Source organism: Astyanax mexicanus, chromosome 1 (genome assembly GCF_023375975.1).
Source record: "Astyanax mexicanus isolate ESR-SI-001 chromosome 1, AstMex3_surface, whole genome shotgun sequence".
Taxonomy (NCBI): domain Eukaryota; kingdom Metazoa; phylum Chordata; class Actinopteri; order Characiformes; family Acestrorhamphidae; genus Astyanax; species Astyanax mexicanus.
Window position 1 is genome coordinate 108,963,731 of NC_064408.1, and position 16,590 is coordinate 108,980,320.

General features: G+C 37.9%; 2 protein-coding genes across 10 annotated transcripts in view; one reads left to right on the forward strand and one right to left on the reverse strand.

The window, feature by feature from the left end:
• LOC103027725 (leukocyte elastase inhibitor) overlaps positions 1-9,925 on the forward strand; it is a 43,804-nt gene extending 33,879 nt beyond the window's left edge. For 5 of the 9 annotated variants that reach the window (XM_049464069.1, XM_049464092.1, XM_049464088.1 and 2 more), the window contains 6 exons: positions 2,158-2,274; positions 2,803-2,943; positions 4,105-4,222; positions 6,634-6,776; positions 7,780-7,947; positions 9,205-9,925. In XM_049464069.1, the coding sequence (XP_049320026.1) occupies positions 2,158-2,274; positions 2,803-2,943; positions 4,105-4,222; positions 6,634-6,776; positions 7,780-7,947; positions 9,205-9,612 (1,095 nt within the window). In that variant the 3' untranslated portion in view covers positions 9,613-9,925. The remainder of the gene's footprint in view (positions 1-2,157; positions 2,275-2,802; positions 2,944-4,104; positions 4,223-6,633; positions 6,777-7,779; positions 7,948-9,204) is intronic. The other 4 variants (XM_049464070.1, XM_022679805.2, XM_049464073.1 and 1 more) reach the window with 3 other exon arrangements.
• A 2,818-nt stretch (positions 9,926-12,743) lies between these two features.
• On the reverse strand, positions 12,744-15,589 carry LOC103029195 (trypsin-2). The gene is made up of 6 exons (XM_007232436.3): positions 15,485-15,589; positions 15,239-15,389; positions 14,898-15,148; positions 13,872-14,008; positions 13,112-13,213; positions 12,744-12,901 (listed from the first exon to the last, which is right to left on the reverse strand). The coding sequence occupies exons 1-6, from the start codon at positions 15,522-15,524 to the stop codon at positions 12,854-12,856; spliced, it is 729 nt and encodes a 242-aa protein (XP_007232498.2). The 5' UTR covers positions 15,525-15,589; the 3' UTR covers positions 12,744-12,853.
• Between the last annotated feature and the right edge of the window lie 1,001 nt (positions 15,590-16,590).

Genomic DNA, 16,590 nt, shown 5'->3' on the forward strand with positions numbered 1-16,590 from the left:
TCCATATATCCAGGATTAAAGTCAAATAAATGATACTGGACAGATATAATATGTCTCTAGTAGATATATAATGGAAAATGAGAACAGTGTTAATTTTTCTTTTGCTAAAACAGCAAAATAGTAGTAACCTGATGTGATAATTAGGGGTGGGTGATATGGCACGATATTTTTAGGGTATAATATCGTTCACGATATTCAAAAATGTCGGCGCGCACGATACGATACAGCACACCCCTACTCCAGTGCCATCTCATTTTTTCCCAAGTTTCTCAAGTTATATGACTCAGTTTAGCTATCTTCAGATACACCCTTCTGGACACGCCTTGGTTGTCTTAGTTCTCATACATTCCATCACACTGTCCTCAGCTGAATGTGATAAAGTGGACATGATTACAAAATCCCTGGTGCTTAGTGCAGAGTTCTCAAAGAGAATCTGACCTTTGATACCTGAAGCCGTGCCGTGGATCTAAGGGGTCCGTTTCTCATTTATCTTTTGTGTTTTGTTATGTTCCTATAGCAACTCAACCTATGTAACATGTATATATGTCCTCCTCATAAAGTCAATTATGTAGATTGTCACCATGTTTAGCACAGCTTGCTCAGGTCACAACTGTTTTACTCAAAAGTACCTTCACTTGTATCTTTTACTTATTATCTGATATGTATCTTTTAGATTATCTGATATGATATACAGTTGCAAGAAAAAGTATGTGAACCCTTTGGGATTACTAGGATTTCTGCATGAATTGGTCATTAAATGTGTTGTGCTCGTTATCTAAGTCACAACAATTGACAAACACAGCCTGCTTAAACTAATACAACAAAAAAATATATGTTTGCATGGTTTTATTAACCACAACATGTTAACATTCACAGTGAGGGGGGGGGGGGAGTATGTGAACCTCTAGACTAATGACTTTTCTAAGAGCTAATTGGAGCCAAGATGTGATGAGATTGGATGTGTTGGTAAAAGCTAGTAATCCCAAAGGGCTCACATACTTTTCCCTGCAACTGTAGGTATATACTGTATTCTGCTTTTAATAAGTCCATTTTTATGCAATTATAATCCCTTCTTATTTAGATTACTGATTATATAAGAAGTCATATAAATGGCATACTCTGATGTATGTGTTTGATGTCTTAAATCTAAAATTCAGAATAAGAAATATGATAAAGTAGTGCTTGTGGGTAAATCAAATTAATAAGATCAATCAAATCACTTTTTGGATGCAATGATGTGATGATTGAATGATGAGATTGTATAGTTCATCTTCCCTTAAGCATTAAACAGTAAATAACTGTATTTGGCAGTGATTTTCATATTTTGCACTTTTCCTTAACTAAAAGCTGATTTGTAAATAATTTGTAATAAATATTGTGCATGTCTGGGTTAGATTCCCTTGCATGCATATTTTGATAGCTCTAAATCTTCGTTGCATGCATGAAAACACCGTAAATAAGCAAGTAGTGTTTGGATCGACACTAAAAATAGAGGATTTAATTAATCTGATGCATGTTCATAGTGTATCTTAATGTGCATGAAATTTAGGTTGTTTTTTGTATTCACGTCACATTTTATTTTGTGAGATTATTATCTGATTACCAAGCAATTTGTGTTGTTATCTGATTAAACAAGTTTATATTGATTGGATTACTGTCAAACTCCAATGTTCTGCACTAAATCAGATTATAGTTTGCTTTTATATGCACTCAGTACCAGTATGAGACATTGAGGCAGGTCTCAACAGACACAAAATGCAACATGTTAACTTTGTTTACTTTTAATCCTGTCTCCAGAGTGTGTCGTTAAAAATACAAAGAGCCAAGCCCTCTGTGCTTGCTTAGGCAAGAGTGTGTCATAAAACCAGTGTCATGAGTGTAAAGCCCATATCATCATGAAAGATAGTGTAGGGTGTAGCCTGCTGAATTCCTGTTTGATCAGTCTTTTAGTCTTTGTCATTCTCGAACGTGCAGGTCGTGTATTGTACGCAGGAAAAGGAAATGATCTGTCATACATGTTTTTTCTTTGCACTTTCATTTGTAGTAGTATTGTTCTGGAGGAGAGTATTACAGTCACTGCACCTGCAGTAATTCTACTGGAACTACTTAAAAATGTTGGTTAATATACTGTGTTGTTCATTATTGATTGTGCTGTAGGTTTTAGGTTTCAACAAACGAGTGAAAGCTAAGCCTGCTCAAGCAGCAACAGTTCAGCATGCCCAGAAAGCCCAGACGTTCCAGAAAGCTCAGTTACCAGAAGCTCTACAAAAGAAGGTTATTGAATGGTTCTACTGAGAGGTGGAACTAACAACCATGGTGGAAGTTATGGCAAAGCGTATTAGAGCTATATTGGTATATTGGCTATATTAACTGCTCTGGTGTTAGAAGTATTTACTGTCAGGCGCAGATGCTTCTCTGTCGGTGGTGGATAACTGGGATTTTCGAGAATGGCTTCATTTTTATTGCATACTATAAAGCTTACATATTAACCAGTGTGTAGAGTGAGGTGAGTATTTTTGCATGTGCCGTTGCTTATACAGAAATATATTGGGTAACTATTAACCCTGTGAGGTTCTTCATTATGCTGGCCAACAATGTATTTTTTGTCTTTTGCTATTTTATATGTTACAAAAATGAAATAAACAACAATGCAATTATGGAAACCATGGGGTTATCTTCTACATAATATTAACACTCTTGTCTCATCTTCTGTGAAGGCTTTTTGGATTCTAATCTTTTTCACTTTATTTGTGTACATTTCTTTACACATTATTTAATAAATGTATCAATGCACTTCCATAGACGCTGCAGTTCAGCAAAGCCAATGATGATGTCCACACTGGTTTCAACAAGCTCATGAGTCAACTGAACAAAGCCGGAGCTCCGTACTCTCTCAGCCTGGCCAATCGGCTGTATGGAGAGCAGACCTACCAGTTTGTGGAGGTAAGCCTTTTGTTTATAGAAAAATGCATGGAATTATCACTGTGAATCACTCTCCAGCAAAACTGTGCAAGCTCCAAACGACTTCTATAAATACTGTCTAAAGATTATTAAAAGCCTAAACCATCAAATAATTGCTGGAACTAAACTATAGTTATTATTTACAAAAATATTTTAAAAACAATTTGCATGTATGATCTTTATACTTTAATAAATGTAATACTTCCAGAATGTTTTAAACAAACATGCAGAAAGCTTGTAACTGATCTTATTTGTAAATTTAATTATTGTTTACTTAATTACTTGTATGTTCCTGTTAGTATTTATATATTATTTAATAACAATGCAAGGATTATATTAATTATTTAATTGTCACACTGTTACTGTTGCAATACATTATATTAAATTGCATTTGGCAGACACTTTTGTACATTTTATATTATGTACATTTAGCAATAGAGTAATAGAAGTAAAAGAAGGCAAAAACATTTTTAGACGGGGACTAAAAGGAGGCCAAAGGGAAATAATGGGATAGAGGAGTGAAGGAGGGGAAGAAGGGAATGAGGTTAGCAGTAGTTAGTGTGTTAGAGGTGTTAGGAGAGAGTTTATTAAAGATAGTGAGAGATTCTCCTGATCTGGTAGTAGAAGGTAGTTAGTTAGAGGCGTTAGGAGAGTAAGTGCTCTTTGAAGAGCTCAGTCTTCAGGAGTTTATTAAAGATAGCGAGAGATTCTCCTGATCTGGTAGTAGAAGGTAGTTAGTTAGAGGTGTTAGGAGAGTAGGTGCTCTTTGAAGAGCTCAGTCTTCAGGAGTTTATTAAAGATAGTGAGAGATTCTCCTGATCTGGTAGTGGAAGGTAGTTTGTTTCACCATTGGGGAACTCTGTATGAGAACAGTCTGGATTGCTTTGTGTGAATGTTTGGTAAAGTGAGGCGACGTTCACTGGAGGAGCGCAGCGGCCTTGAGGGAGCATAAGCCTTTAGTGCAGGTAGGGGAGGTAGTTGTCATCACTTTTTGGCGATTGTAAAAGCTTTGAATTTGATATGAGCAGCACTAACTTCTATTAAAAGATAAGCATGTCTTATCTCTCTCCATTCACATAGATGTCGTTCATCAGTCTATGTATGATCTAATGATTAATAAATGCCCTTTTTCTTTTCTTGCAGAAATTTCTAGGTGACACAAAACAGCACTACTCTGCTGAGTTGGAGGCTGTTGATTTTAAATCAAATGCAGAGGCTGCACGTGTAAAAATTAACAAATGGGTGGAAAAGCAAACACAAGGTTAGTACTAAACCAAAATACATTTTATTAATACTGTGCAAAGGTTTAGGCACCAAAAGAAATAGATTTAAAAGCTCAGTTTCCACAGTAAGCATGTATTTATTCGTCTTAAGCTTAATGGAGTTATGAATATAACTTTTAAATTTTGGGAGAGTGATCTTTACTCGTTCTACCCTTACTCCTCCCACTTGCCCTATATAAACCCTCACTTCCTTTCTACCTGTGTGTCGAACAAGTTAGCAACCACTTCCTCCCCATCTTCTTTCTTTCTTTCTTTCTTTCTTTCTTTCTCTTTTCTTCTCTTCTTATGGGGGGTGTTCAGCTTTACGCTTTCCAGCTAAGCTGCCCTGAACTCATGCCCAAAACCTCTAAGTTCGTCTCCCTTTTTCATTCCAGTCCAAAGGCATACGAAATACAAACAAATTAGAATAAATACTCATGAGTTTATATTAGGTACAGTTGTGGTCAAAAGTTTACATACACTTGTAAAAAAACATAATGTTATGGCTGTCTTGAGTTTTCAATAAGTTCTACAACTCTTATTTTTCTGTGATAGAGTGATCGGAACACATACATGTTTGTCACAAAAAACAGTCATAAATTTGGTTCTTTCATAAATTTATTATGGGTCTGCTGAAAATGTCACCAAATCTGCTGGGTCAAAAATATACATACAGCAACAAAATTTGTCAATTTTGGTGATGTAGCGAGTTGTGTCAATCAAATTAGCTTCATGTCATGGCCTCTTCACTTCTTGTAAGTGATTCTGATTGACTACAGCTGTTGACTTCTCATGAGCCCATTTAAATAGGGCTCATTTGACCCAGTGATTAGACTCAGCTACAAAAGCTACAATGGGAAAGTCAAAGGAACTCAGTGTGGATCTGAAAAAGCGAATTATTGACTTGAACAAGTCAGGGAAGTCACTTGGAGCCATTTCAAAGCAGCTACAGGTCCCAAGAGCAACTGTGCAGACAATTATACGCAAGTATAAAGTGCATGGAACAGTTGTGTCACTGCCACGATCAGGAAGAAAACGCAAGCTATCACATGCTGCCGAGAGGAGATTGGTCAGGATGGTCAAGAGTCAACCAAGAATCACCAAGAAGCAGGTCTGCAAGGATTTGGAAGCTGATGGAACACAGGTGTCAGTCTCCACAGTCAAGCGTGTTTTACATCGCCATGGACTGAGAGGCTGCCGTGCAAGAAAGAAGCCCTTGCTCCAGAAAAGGCACCTTAAGACTCGGCTGAAGTTTGCTGCTGATCACATGGACAAAGATAAAACCTTCTGGAGGAAAGTTCTCTGGTCAGACGAAACAAAAATTGAGCTGTTTGGCCACAACACCCAGCAATATGTTTGGAGGAGAAAAGGTGAGGCCTTTAATCCCAGGAACACCATGCCTACTGTCAAGCATGGTGGTGGTAGTATTATGCTCTGGGGATGTTTTGCTGCCAGTGGAACTGGTTCTTTGCAGAAAGTAAATGGGATAATGAAGAAGGAGGATTACCTCCAAATTCTGCAGGAAAACTTAAAACCATCAGCCCGAAGGTTGGGTCTTGGGCGCAGTTGGGTGTTCCAACAAGACAATGACCCAAAACACACATCAAAAGTGGTAAAGGAATGGCTAAACCAGGCTAGAATTAAGGTTTTAGAATGGCCTTCCCAAAGTCCTGACTTAAACCCCATTGAGAACATGTGGACAGTGCTAAAGAAACGGGTTCATGCAAGAAAACCATCACATTTAGCTGAACTGCACCAATTCTGTCAAGAAGAGTGGTCAAACATTCGACCTGAAGCTTGCCAGGAGCTTGTGGATGGCTACCAAAAGCGCCTAGTTGCCGTGAAAATGACCAAGGGACATGTAACCAAATACTAATGTTGCTGTATGTATATTTTTGACCCAGCAGATTTGGTGACATTTTCAGCAGACCCATAATAAATTTATGAAAGAACCAAATTTTATGACTGTTTTTTGTGACAAACATGTATGTGTTCCGATCACTCTATCACAGAAAAATAAGAGTTGTAGAACTTATTGAAAACTCAAGACAGCCATAACATTATGTTTTTTTACAAGTGTATGTAAACTTTTGACCACAACTGTATGTGGAAATTATTTGCTACTATGCAGTTGAATGTCCTTCTTCTTTGGTGGGATTACTGGCTGCTGGCAAAATAATTGTCATAGCCCCAAAATCAGATAATCTTCATTACATTGCTCTATTGTTTGCATGCAATAACACATAAACGCAGGGCCATCCTGGACCTCAGGATTTATAGAACTGTTTGTTTCTCATACTGACTAAAACAGATATCACACATTATGAGGAGAACTAGTCAATCTGCTGCAAAATCGAAATGTTTTCCTCATAAAATAGAAATTTAACAATTACTTTATTGTTCATTTTAGAAAAGATCACGGACTTACTGGCTAAAGGAGTTGTGGATGAATTGACCAGACTCGTCTTGGTGAATGCCATCTACTTTAAGGGCAGCTGGGAAAAGAAGTTCAACTCCAATGGAACCAGAGAGGTTCCATTCAGGCTAAACAAGGTAACCAAGGGCCAAGCACCTCTAAAATGAATCACTTACTGATCAATCATATCATTACTTTCCAGCTGATATAACAAAGCCAATTACAGTTTTAAAGGCAGCAAGAAGAAGCCGCTCCTAAAAAAGTGACAAGTCTTGTTTGCACTTTGCTAAAACACACTTGGAAGTTTATTATGTCATGAAGCAAAAGGTTTTAGGCTCAGATTTTGTTTTTTTAATTTTTGGACTAAACTAAAGCAGATGACATGTCTCTCCAAACCATCACTGTCCATCAATAAATTTTACATTTCATTTGGAAATCAAGGGAGCAGAGTCTGGAGGAAGAGTGGAGAGACACACAAACTGCTTGAGGTCTAGTGTGAAGTTTCTTCAATCAGTGATGGTTTGGAGAGACATGTCATCTGCTGGTGTGGATCCACTGTGTTCTATCAAGTGCAAAATCTTACAGCACTTCATGCTTTTCTCTACTGACAACTTTTATGAAGATGCAGATTTCATTTTCCAGCAGGACTTGGCACACTGCCCACACTGCCAAAAGTACCAATTGGTCTTAAATAATATTTACTTTTTTTGGTTTTCATTGGCTGAAAGCCATAATCATCAACAATAAAGGAAATAAACGCTTAAAATAGATCACCCTGTGTGTAATACATTTGTAATAATTCTGTAATGAATTACTGACATAAAGTAACTTTTCAATTCTTTTTTAAGATGCGCCTGTATGTGAAATAATTGAAATATCTTACATAAATTAAACAGAACTAAAGTAAAACCACTATTTTTAAACAATGTTGACATGCATCATTGTTACTCACCACGAAATTTGACAAAACTCAAACAACTTTCCTCAAACTCAAGCAAAGTATTCCTCAGTCTAGCTGTGCAAAGCATATCCCAGCCGTCAGTTATATTTAACAGTTAGTTGTAATTAAAGTAAAAGTTGGCTCAACAAAGTAAAGATTACTTTAATTCTGAGTTGTGTTTTGTGTTTTATTTCATGCAGAAAGACACTAAACCAGTGCAGATGATGAACCAGAAAGCCAAATTTCCCCTGGCCTTTATCCCTGATATGAACTGCCAGATTCTGGAAATGCCGTACGCAGGAAAAGATCTCAGCATGCTGATTATTCTTCCTACTGAGATGGCGGATGACACTACTGGTCTTGAGAAGGTAAAGTATAGAATTTCCTCAAGTTTGGCTAATATACAAGCCATACAACAGAAATATTTTAGAAATAGGGCTGGAGAATAATTTAATATTTGTGTTAATCACAATAGAAAATGTTTTAATAACGTTGATATGATGTTTAAATGCATTTTTGATGTTTCAGTATCGCTCTGATCCCACCTGCAGCTACATGCTGCTGTTCTGTCCAGAGTAAACATAAGACATAGAATACATATCATATCAAACAGTAGGGCTTACCCTGCCTAACCAGTACAGTATCAGTCCAGCCATTAGTGTTGTGGCTTTGTTGGCTTCATAATAAGAGTCATGAGTAGAAAATATATTACTATAATATAATATATACAATTATTGATAAGGAAAGGTCTCATTCCATCGTTTTTTTTTCCATCCATTAAAAATGTGTAGTTGTGGTCTCTAGTATGAATCAATGCCATGTGAGCTGTTTTTGTGATAAAAAAGTGCTCAGGTGTTTCTGTATAGCCCTGCTTTAGTTCACTGAATGAGTGGTCTCTGAATAAAGACAGGATGTTGGCTCTTACTCATGAATATTTATACATATTACCTCTGATTGGCTAACAGCATCGCAACAGAGAACACAACCTGCCTTCCTACCCCCCACAACCCCCCCAACAATCAATTTTGCAGCTCTAAAACTCAAAAGACAAAAAAATGTTTTCAGAGATACAGCCTAAGTTGTAAAGATATAGCACTGAGTGCAGCTGAAAGAAATGTTACCAATGCCACTGGGCCAGCGGAGTCTGCCCTCTGCGGCGCCGTTCACCCTTGCAGCATTGATAACATTTCTTTTGCAGTGTAGGCGGACGCTGGCCGCCGCAGCGATGCTCTCCATGCGGTCAAGCAGCTCTTCTGATCCCTGCAAGTTTGAAGCACAGTTTCATATGCAGCATGCATATACAGCTCAGAGAGAAAAATTGTATTTCACTAAGAACAAGAAAAAGAGGATTTTAGCAGAAACCCTAGTTTTTTTTTTTGTTTTTTTTTTTTGTATTTTTTTGTTTTATTTTATTGGATGTTAACGTAAAAACTTTTGATCAAAATGTAGTTAATGTACATCAAACATTTATACACTTCTGAAATTGATTTAGTGTTCTATAAGAAGTGCAATATTTACAGCAGTATTGTAGTCTAAAACCAGGTGTTTCAGTTTCATTGTCCAACCCCTGTATATTGTGATACAAGTTTTGGCCATTATACAGTAATATTTTTCATTTCTCTCAGATTGAGAAAAATCTCACCTATGAGAACTTAATGGAGTGGACACGGCCTGATATGATGGACAATGTGGAGGTGCAGGTTTCCTTGCCCCGGTTCAAATTGGAAGATACCTATGACATGAAGGGGCTGTTGGTCAGCATGGGCATGGTGGACGCCTTTGACCGAGTCAAGTGTGATTTCTCACGCATGTCTCCATGTGATGATCTGGTGCTCTCCAAGGTGGTGCACAAATCCTTCGTGGAGGTGAACGAGGAAGGCACAGAGGCAGCAGCGGCGACTGCAGCCATCATGATGATGCGTTGTGCTATGCTTCCTCCAGAGAGGTTTGTGGCTGACCACCCGTTCCTCTTTTTCATCAGGCACAATGCAACTAAAAGCATTCTCTTCTGTGGACGATTCAGCTCTCCTTAAAAAATAAAAGCTCACCAAATGGTTTTATCATCTGTTTGCTTTTTTATTATCACTACTGGCTGTGTATACAGTGGTTACATGCAGCTCTGCTAAGGGATCATTAATCCAGCTGAAGGACTTACAGCTTGTCCTATAACGTGTTATGCCTTAATTATGTTATGCAATATAAAACTTCAAGAAATGCCTTATCTGGTTATATGGATTATATGGAGCAATTATATATCTATAATCATTATTTTATACCATGAAACCAAGCACTTGTGTTAAATAACCTGTTGGCTATTAAACAAATAAACAGAAACATGATGGCAAATAGTTATGTTGTCTTTTCATTTCCGAAACACTGGAATCAAATTACCGGTAGTCATGAATTCTAAAAGTGTGGTAGTGTGAACTTGAGCAGATATAGAGTGAAGGGTCACTACAAGGACACTTAATAGACATTTCCAGGTGAGTTCCAGTGATTTTTCTTTCATTTTAAATTATGCAAAAACAGCAAAAAAAAAAAAGTATTTACATTCACAAATGTAAGAATTTAATTATATTAAAATAAATTCATTGAAAAATGGTTGTGGCTCCCACTAACTTACCCAGTCCTTCCTTCTCTAGCAGTCACCAATACCTAAGGCTTAAAAGCAGCATAAGGGTTTGGGCTGCAAAGCCACACAGGCAGTGCACATGCACCTGCTTTCAAAGCAAGCTGGAAGAGAAAAACTACTAATAAAAAATATTTAACTAATATTCCAGTGTGATTTTAATGAACTCTTCCATCTTGGGCCAGAACAAATACACATTAAACAAAAAGAAGTCTCCTACTTTAAGGAAAACCTCATGGCCAGACCTCTGGCGGGCTGATGTCAGCCACATCAGTTTCCTGGTTCAAGCTGTCTACAACACACTGCCAAGCCCTGCAAACCTGTACACCTGGGGTAAGAGTGAAACACCTACCTGCCCACTGTGTGTCTGGGAGAGGATCGCTTCAACACCTCCTCAGCAGCTGCCCCAAGGCTTTGGCCGATGGCCGTTACCGTTGGCGCCATGACCAGGTGCTCAAGGCAGTTGCAGAAGCCGTCACCTCAGCGATTCAGTCCAGCAGACACTGCCCAAGGAAGACCAACATCGCTTTCCTGAGGGCTGGAGAAAAGCCCCATGTGCAACCAAAGCACAAGTCAGGCCTGCTGTCAACAGCACCAGATTGGAAGCTTAGAGTGGATCTGGGAAAACAACTTAAGGTCCCTGAACACATCGCCCAGACAAGATTGCGCCCAGACCTGATCATCTACTCAGATACAACCAAGCAGGTGATCCTGTGGGAGCTCACTGTGCCATGGGAAGAACACATGGTGGAGGCACATGCAAGAAAGCAGGCTAAATACCTAGACCTGGTGATGGAGTGCAGAAGTCGGGGCTGGCATGCCTGTGAACCTATTGAGGTGGGATGCCGTGGGTTTGCTGGACGCTCAACCTGCAAAGCTCTGGCAGGGCTAGGAGTGACAGGAGCTGCAAAGCGGGGAGCCATACGCTCCATTTCAGAAGCCGCAGAGAAAGCCACACGCTGGCTTTGGATAAAGAGGGCGAGCCCGTGGATTGGTGCTGCTGGGATGCAGTCCGGGAATTGATCAACCCCGGATGGGTCACCTGAGTGAGGGGGTCTGATGTTGAAAGACCCGAAACCCCCAATGACCCCAGGAACATCACTGATGATGCATCCCAGCGCATCCTAGAGATGTATTCAAAACCATATTCTTAAAGTTGTAAGAGTTCAGAAATCAATATTTGTTGGAATAACCCTGATTTTTAATCACAGTTTTCATGCATCTTGACATGTTCTCCTCCGCCAGTCTTACACACTGCTTTTGGATAACTTTATGTTGCTTTTCAAGTTGGTAAAATCAAAGAAACTCATCATTTTTAAGTGGTCTTTTATTTAATTCCAGAGCTGTATAGAAAGATTTTCAGTTTTCAGTTTCAGTGTCATTTTAAAGGAATTTTTCATAAAATAAAGATAAAGGCAACATGGGGCGCCGGAATAAAGAATGCCTCACAAGTTCCATAGAGGAAACTTCCTTCAGTAATGTGTACACTGTCCCGTTAAGAGCCCTAATGCATTAAGATTTCTGAATGTAATGCCATAAATGTGCTTTGGTGCAGCATTAACTCATGTATGAATTAATTATTAAGTCAGTGTAATACTGCCAGAGTGAATTTGAGTGTCCTATCTGCTCCATGTGCTTCGTGTTTCACCTGCCCCAAAGCTTACTATCTGGGGCGGAGCTGAAATGCTGAACCGATACTGGCTCTGAAGTGTTACAACTAGACACCGTGGGATGTCTCCTTTGGAATTGTGTTGTCCGTGTTTGCGCTTTTTAGTCATTCAAGCAGAAAATATATGCGCATTGGGCAGGGGCAAAGCAGGTTACAGTAAAAATTGGGGTCAAACTTGGGGGCGTACGGTAATTACCTTGAAATTCCAAATTAATTGTGTGCGCTTTAACGTTGACAGCCTTGGTATAACAATCTACTAACTAGTTACCTTAGTATTTATTTCTGAGTAAAGGTGTGATATGTCTGGTCAACATCAGCTTAGCAATACCCAAATCACGAGATGAAGAGAGAATACCATGAACAGACAGGTCTTCTGATGCTCAAGAAGGAAAAGAAGGAAGGAAGAAGGAACTTGCCAGGTATAGACTGTAAAGTCAGTAAAACCTGTAACAGCAGTAGTTATGTCTCCCTCTACAGGTCAGCATATTAAATTCAGCTCAGCTACTGTTTACAATGCAGCAGATACAGCTCTGGGAAAAAAATGATAGACCACTTAAAAATGATGAGTTTCTTTTATTTTACCAAATTTAAAACCTCTGTAATATAATCAAGAGGAAGATGGATGATCACAAGCCATCAAACCAAACTGAACTACTTGAATTTTTGCACCAGGAGTGGCATAAAGTTATCCAAAAGCAATGTGTAAGACTGGTGGAGGAGAACATGCCAAGATGCATGAAAACTTTTTAATTAGTTAATCAAGTTAATCTTGATTAACCTGATGCTTAAATAATTAAACCTCTTAACCTGTGACCAATAAAACTTATTTTTTGAAAACACACCAAAAAAAGAGAGAAACTCGACGATTTGAATTTGATGTTTTTTATTTTACAGTGTTCTTCAACTTGCTGAATACAGATGTTAGAGATGTTTACACTGTATGTGTGCATGAGGTAGCATGTTTTAATCTTTTGATTCAGTTGCTGCTCATGGTCTGCTGAAGCCAGCTGCTGAACTTGCAAACCTGGAAATGTAAAAGGGAACAGATTATGATTCTGTCAGAGTGGAGTTTTAGTCATATTCATGTACACATATATTATATTAATAATATATTTTTGTGTTAGAGAATGTAGCGGCACTTTATATAGGCTGTCTGACACTGATGGTCAGGTATAACCTTTTGTTACGTTAATAATAATGCAAATGAGAGTCACTATAAAGCAGTTTACAGTACCTTGGCGTAGACACCAGGGTGGTCCTTCTCAGCACAGCCATAGCCCCAAGACACAACACCCTGCAGCTCACCATTGCACACCACGGGACCACCGGAGTCACCCTGAGTGAGAAAATGTGAGAGAAAATGTGAAAAGTGAAAACTTTCTGTTTTTCTTTAAAAGACCTTGAACTACCTCATATTTTAGATGTTATATCTAACTATTCTTTGAATTTACCAAATTGAAAACCTCTGGAATATAATCAAGAGGAAGATGGATGATCACAAGCCATCAAACCAAGCTGAACTGCTTGAATTCTTGCACCAGGAGTGGCATAAAGTTATCCAAAAGCAGTGTGTAAGACTGGTGGAGGAGAACATGCCAAGATGCATGACAACTGTGATTAAAAACCAGGGTTATTCCACCAAATTTTGATTTCTGAACTTTTAAAACTTTATGAATATGAACTTGTTTTATTTGCATTATTTAAGGTCTGAAAGCTCTGCATATTTTTTGTTATTTCAGCCATTTCTAATTTTCTGCAAATAAATGCTCTAAATGACAATATATTTATTTGCAATTTGGGAGAAATGTTGTCTGTAGTTTATAGAATAAAACAACAATGTTCATTTTACTCAAACTTAAACCTATAAATAGCAAAATCAGAGAAACTGATTTAGAAACTGAAGTGGTCACTTATTTTTTTCCAGAACTGTATGTATATTGTTAAATCTGATGAAGTCAGTAGAAAATGAAAAGTCAGGAAGTTTCACAGGGTACCTGGCAAGAGTCCTTGCCTCCCTCCAGGTATCCAGCGCAGAACATGGAGTCAGTGATCATGCCAGGGTAGGAGTTGTCACAGTCTTTGTCAGCAATGATGGGGATCTCCAGGCACTGCAGCTTGTTGCGGTCAGCAGCTGAAAACATCAACCATAATGTGTTCACTTAGGAAAACATATCATAGAGTCATAACTATAACTATATAAAGTATATCCATGTGTAGTAAAGGTAAAAAACAGTAAAAAATCTTGCCTGCTGTACAGTTTATAATTGTGATTTTAGCATTGCACATGAGGGACTAAATGATTGCAATAATCAAAATAATGTTGAGGTGAGATGTACATATCCTTTGGTGTGTGCGCAAGGTTTTTTTTTTGGTGTCCAAGTGCAGGTCTGGGGGATCCCTCCCTGAAATTAATTTTTGCAACTCTGTGGGATGTCTGTAAATGTCATGGGCATAGCTAGCCCTTTTTTAAATGTGCTCAAGCACTCCTAAAACGTGTCCAAGGTGTCCTAAAATTGAAATAAAAAAATGTGTTGTCTTTAAACAGACGTTGTCTCTGATAAGCTAAAAATGTTACAATCTTTGAAAGTATGTGGCAGTGATACTGTCTACTGTATTAAATTGGAGTGAGAGAAGCTAGCTGGGAGAATAAGGTGAAAATAAATGATGGAACTTTATTGCTAGTATGAGCAGCTGAGCTGTGGGAGGAATGTTTGATAACAAATATTTTTTTAAATATGCACCCAACAGTCTTAAATGATTCTATTACTTCTGGTATGACCCACTCACCATAACTGTCATAAGTGTCATTTACTTAAAAATTGTTTTGTTTTTTTAAGGGAGAGCGGTGTGGCTGGGTTTGTGGCACCCCTGAATCTCTGATCCTAGAATCGGCCCTAGTATACGAGCACTGTTTGTACTATGGTGAACAAAATTGTACCTTTCTAACAGTGCATAAATATCATTGAAATTGACTGCATTTCAGCATCTTGGCACTCAACCAAAATGAGGTGTGTACTCACTGGAGCTCATGGTGTTTCCCCAGCCGGAGACGGTGCACCTGGTACCAGCAGCAGCACAGCTCTTGGGCAGGGCCACGGGCTGCACGTTGGAGTTCAGGCGGGCAGGGGTGCTCAGCTTGATCAGCATGATGTCATTATCAATGGTCCAGGAGTCGTAGGAGGGATGTCTAATGACTTTGCTGGAGGGAATGTTCTGCTCAGTGCCCTCAGTGACCTGGATGTTGTGCTCGCCCAGACGGACCTCAATGCGACTGAAGAGGGGATTTGAACAGTATTAAACTTCACAAAGAACAATACCTAATAGAAACTACTCATTTAAATCACTTACGACGTGTACTTACGATTTGTAGCAGTGAGCAGCAGACACAACCCAGTTCTCGTTCACCAGAGAGCCACCACAGAAGTGGTAGCCAGCGTTCAGAGACACCTGCCAGGGCTGGGAGTAGGGTGTGCACTCATAACCCCCGACAATCTTATCATCCTCAAAAGCAACTGCACAGAGCAGAAATGATTTAGAGTTAGAATGTCTCGTAGAGTTAGTATACAGAGTCAAACATCATGATGCTGTCAATGAAGCTGGTACTTACAGGCAGCTCCGAGAAGCACAAGCAGGACCAGAGACCTCATGATTGCTGTATGATCACCTTCGATGCACTCCTCACTCCTTCAGCCATATTTATGCGGACCAGAAGTACCATATAGACCAATCAACGGCCAGTACCCAAAGATAACCTAAAGCCAGATAACTTTCTGTCAATGAGTAAACCCTCAATTTTTGCAAAAGTCAGTAGAAAGTCATATTCCATCATATTCCTGAAACTAAATGTGTTGGCTGAACCTGAAGTCCAATTATTGTACAGTCAGTTACATCACAAACATGCATTCCTTGATTATGCAGTTGCACTAAAAGAGCTATTTTAACCATTGTAGCCATAAAGCAACCATTTACCTCACTAGAGAAATGTTATTCTATTGTTATATTTGAACATATATTTTGTACATCAAACTAAAATGTGCTTTAATTAGATGTTTATTTCATCATTAATGAAAGCACATGAAATAAAATAACTTACAAAAGTAAAGAAAGTAATAACTATGAATAATACTAGGCTCTCATAAGGAGAACTTTAAAGGTGTTTAAAAATAGATAAATAAATAAAAAAATATATTCGTACATACATATATATATATATATATATATATATATATATATATATATATATATATATATATATATATATATATATATATATATATATATATATATATATATATACATATATATATATTAATCATTTACCTCTTTTGGGTGAAATGTTTTCTTCCTATTTATATTTGATTTTTGATATTTAGTTTTTTACGGGAAAAGACTGAACTATATGTGCTTTAATTAGACATATTTCTTCATTAGTTAAGGCACTTAATATAATATAAATTACAATAGTAAAAAAAGTTTCTTTTTCTAAAGGAAGAATGACTTGATTAAGGACTATTTATTGGAAAGGCTTAGTACAGTAATACATTCTGAATATAATGTACTGTAAACATTCACCATGTGGTGACAGTGTGATGAGCTAATGAACGGTTCATCTAGTATATATAAATAAACTACTTATATATATATAAAATCACTACTTTTTGTACAAAAAATGTCAGTTATTTATATTAATATTAGTGTTTTATTAAAAAAAAT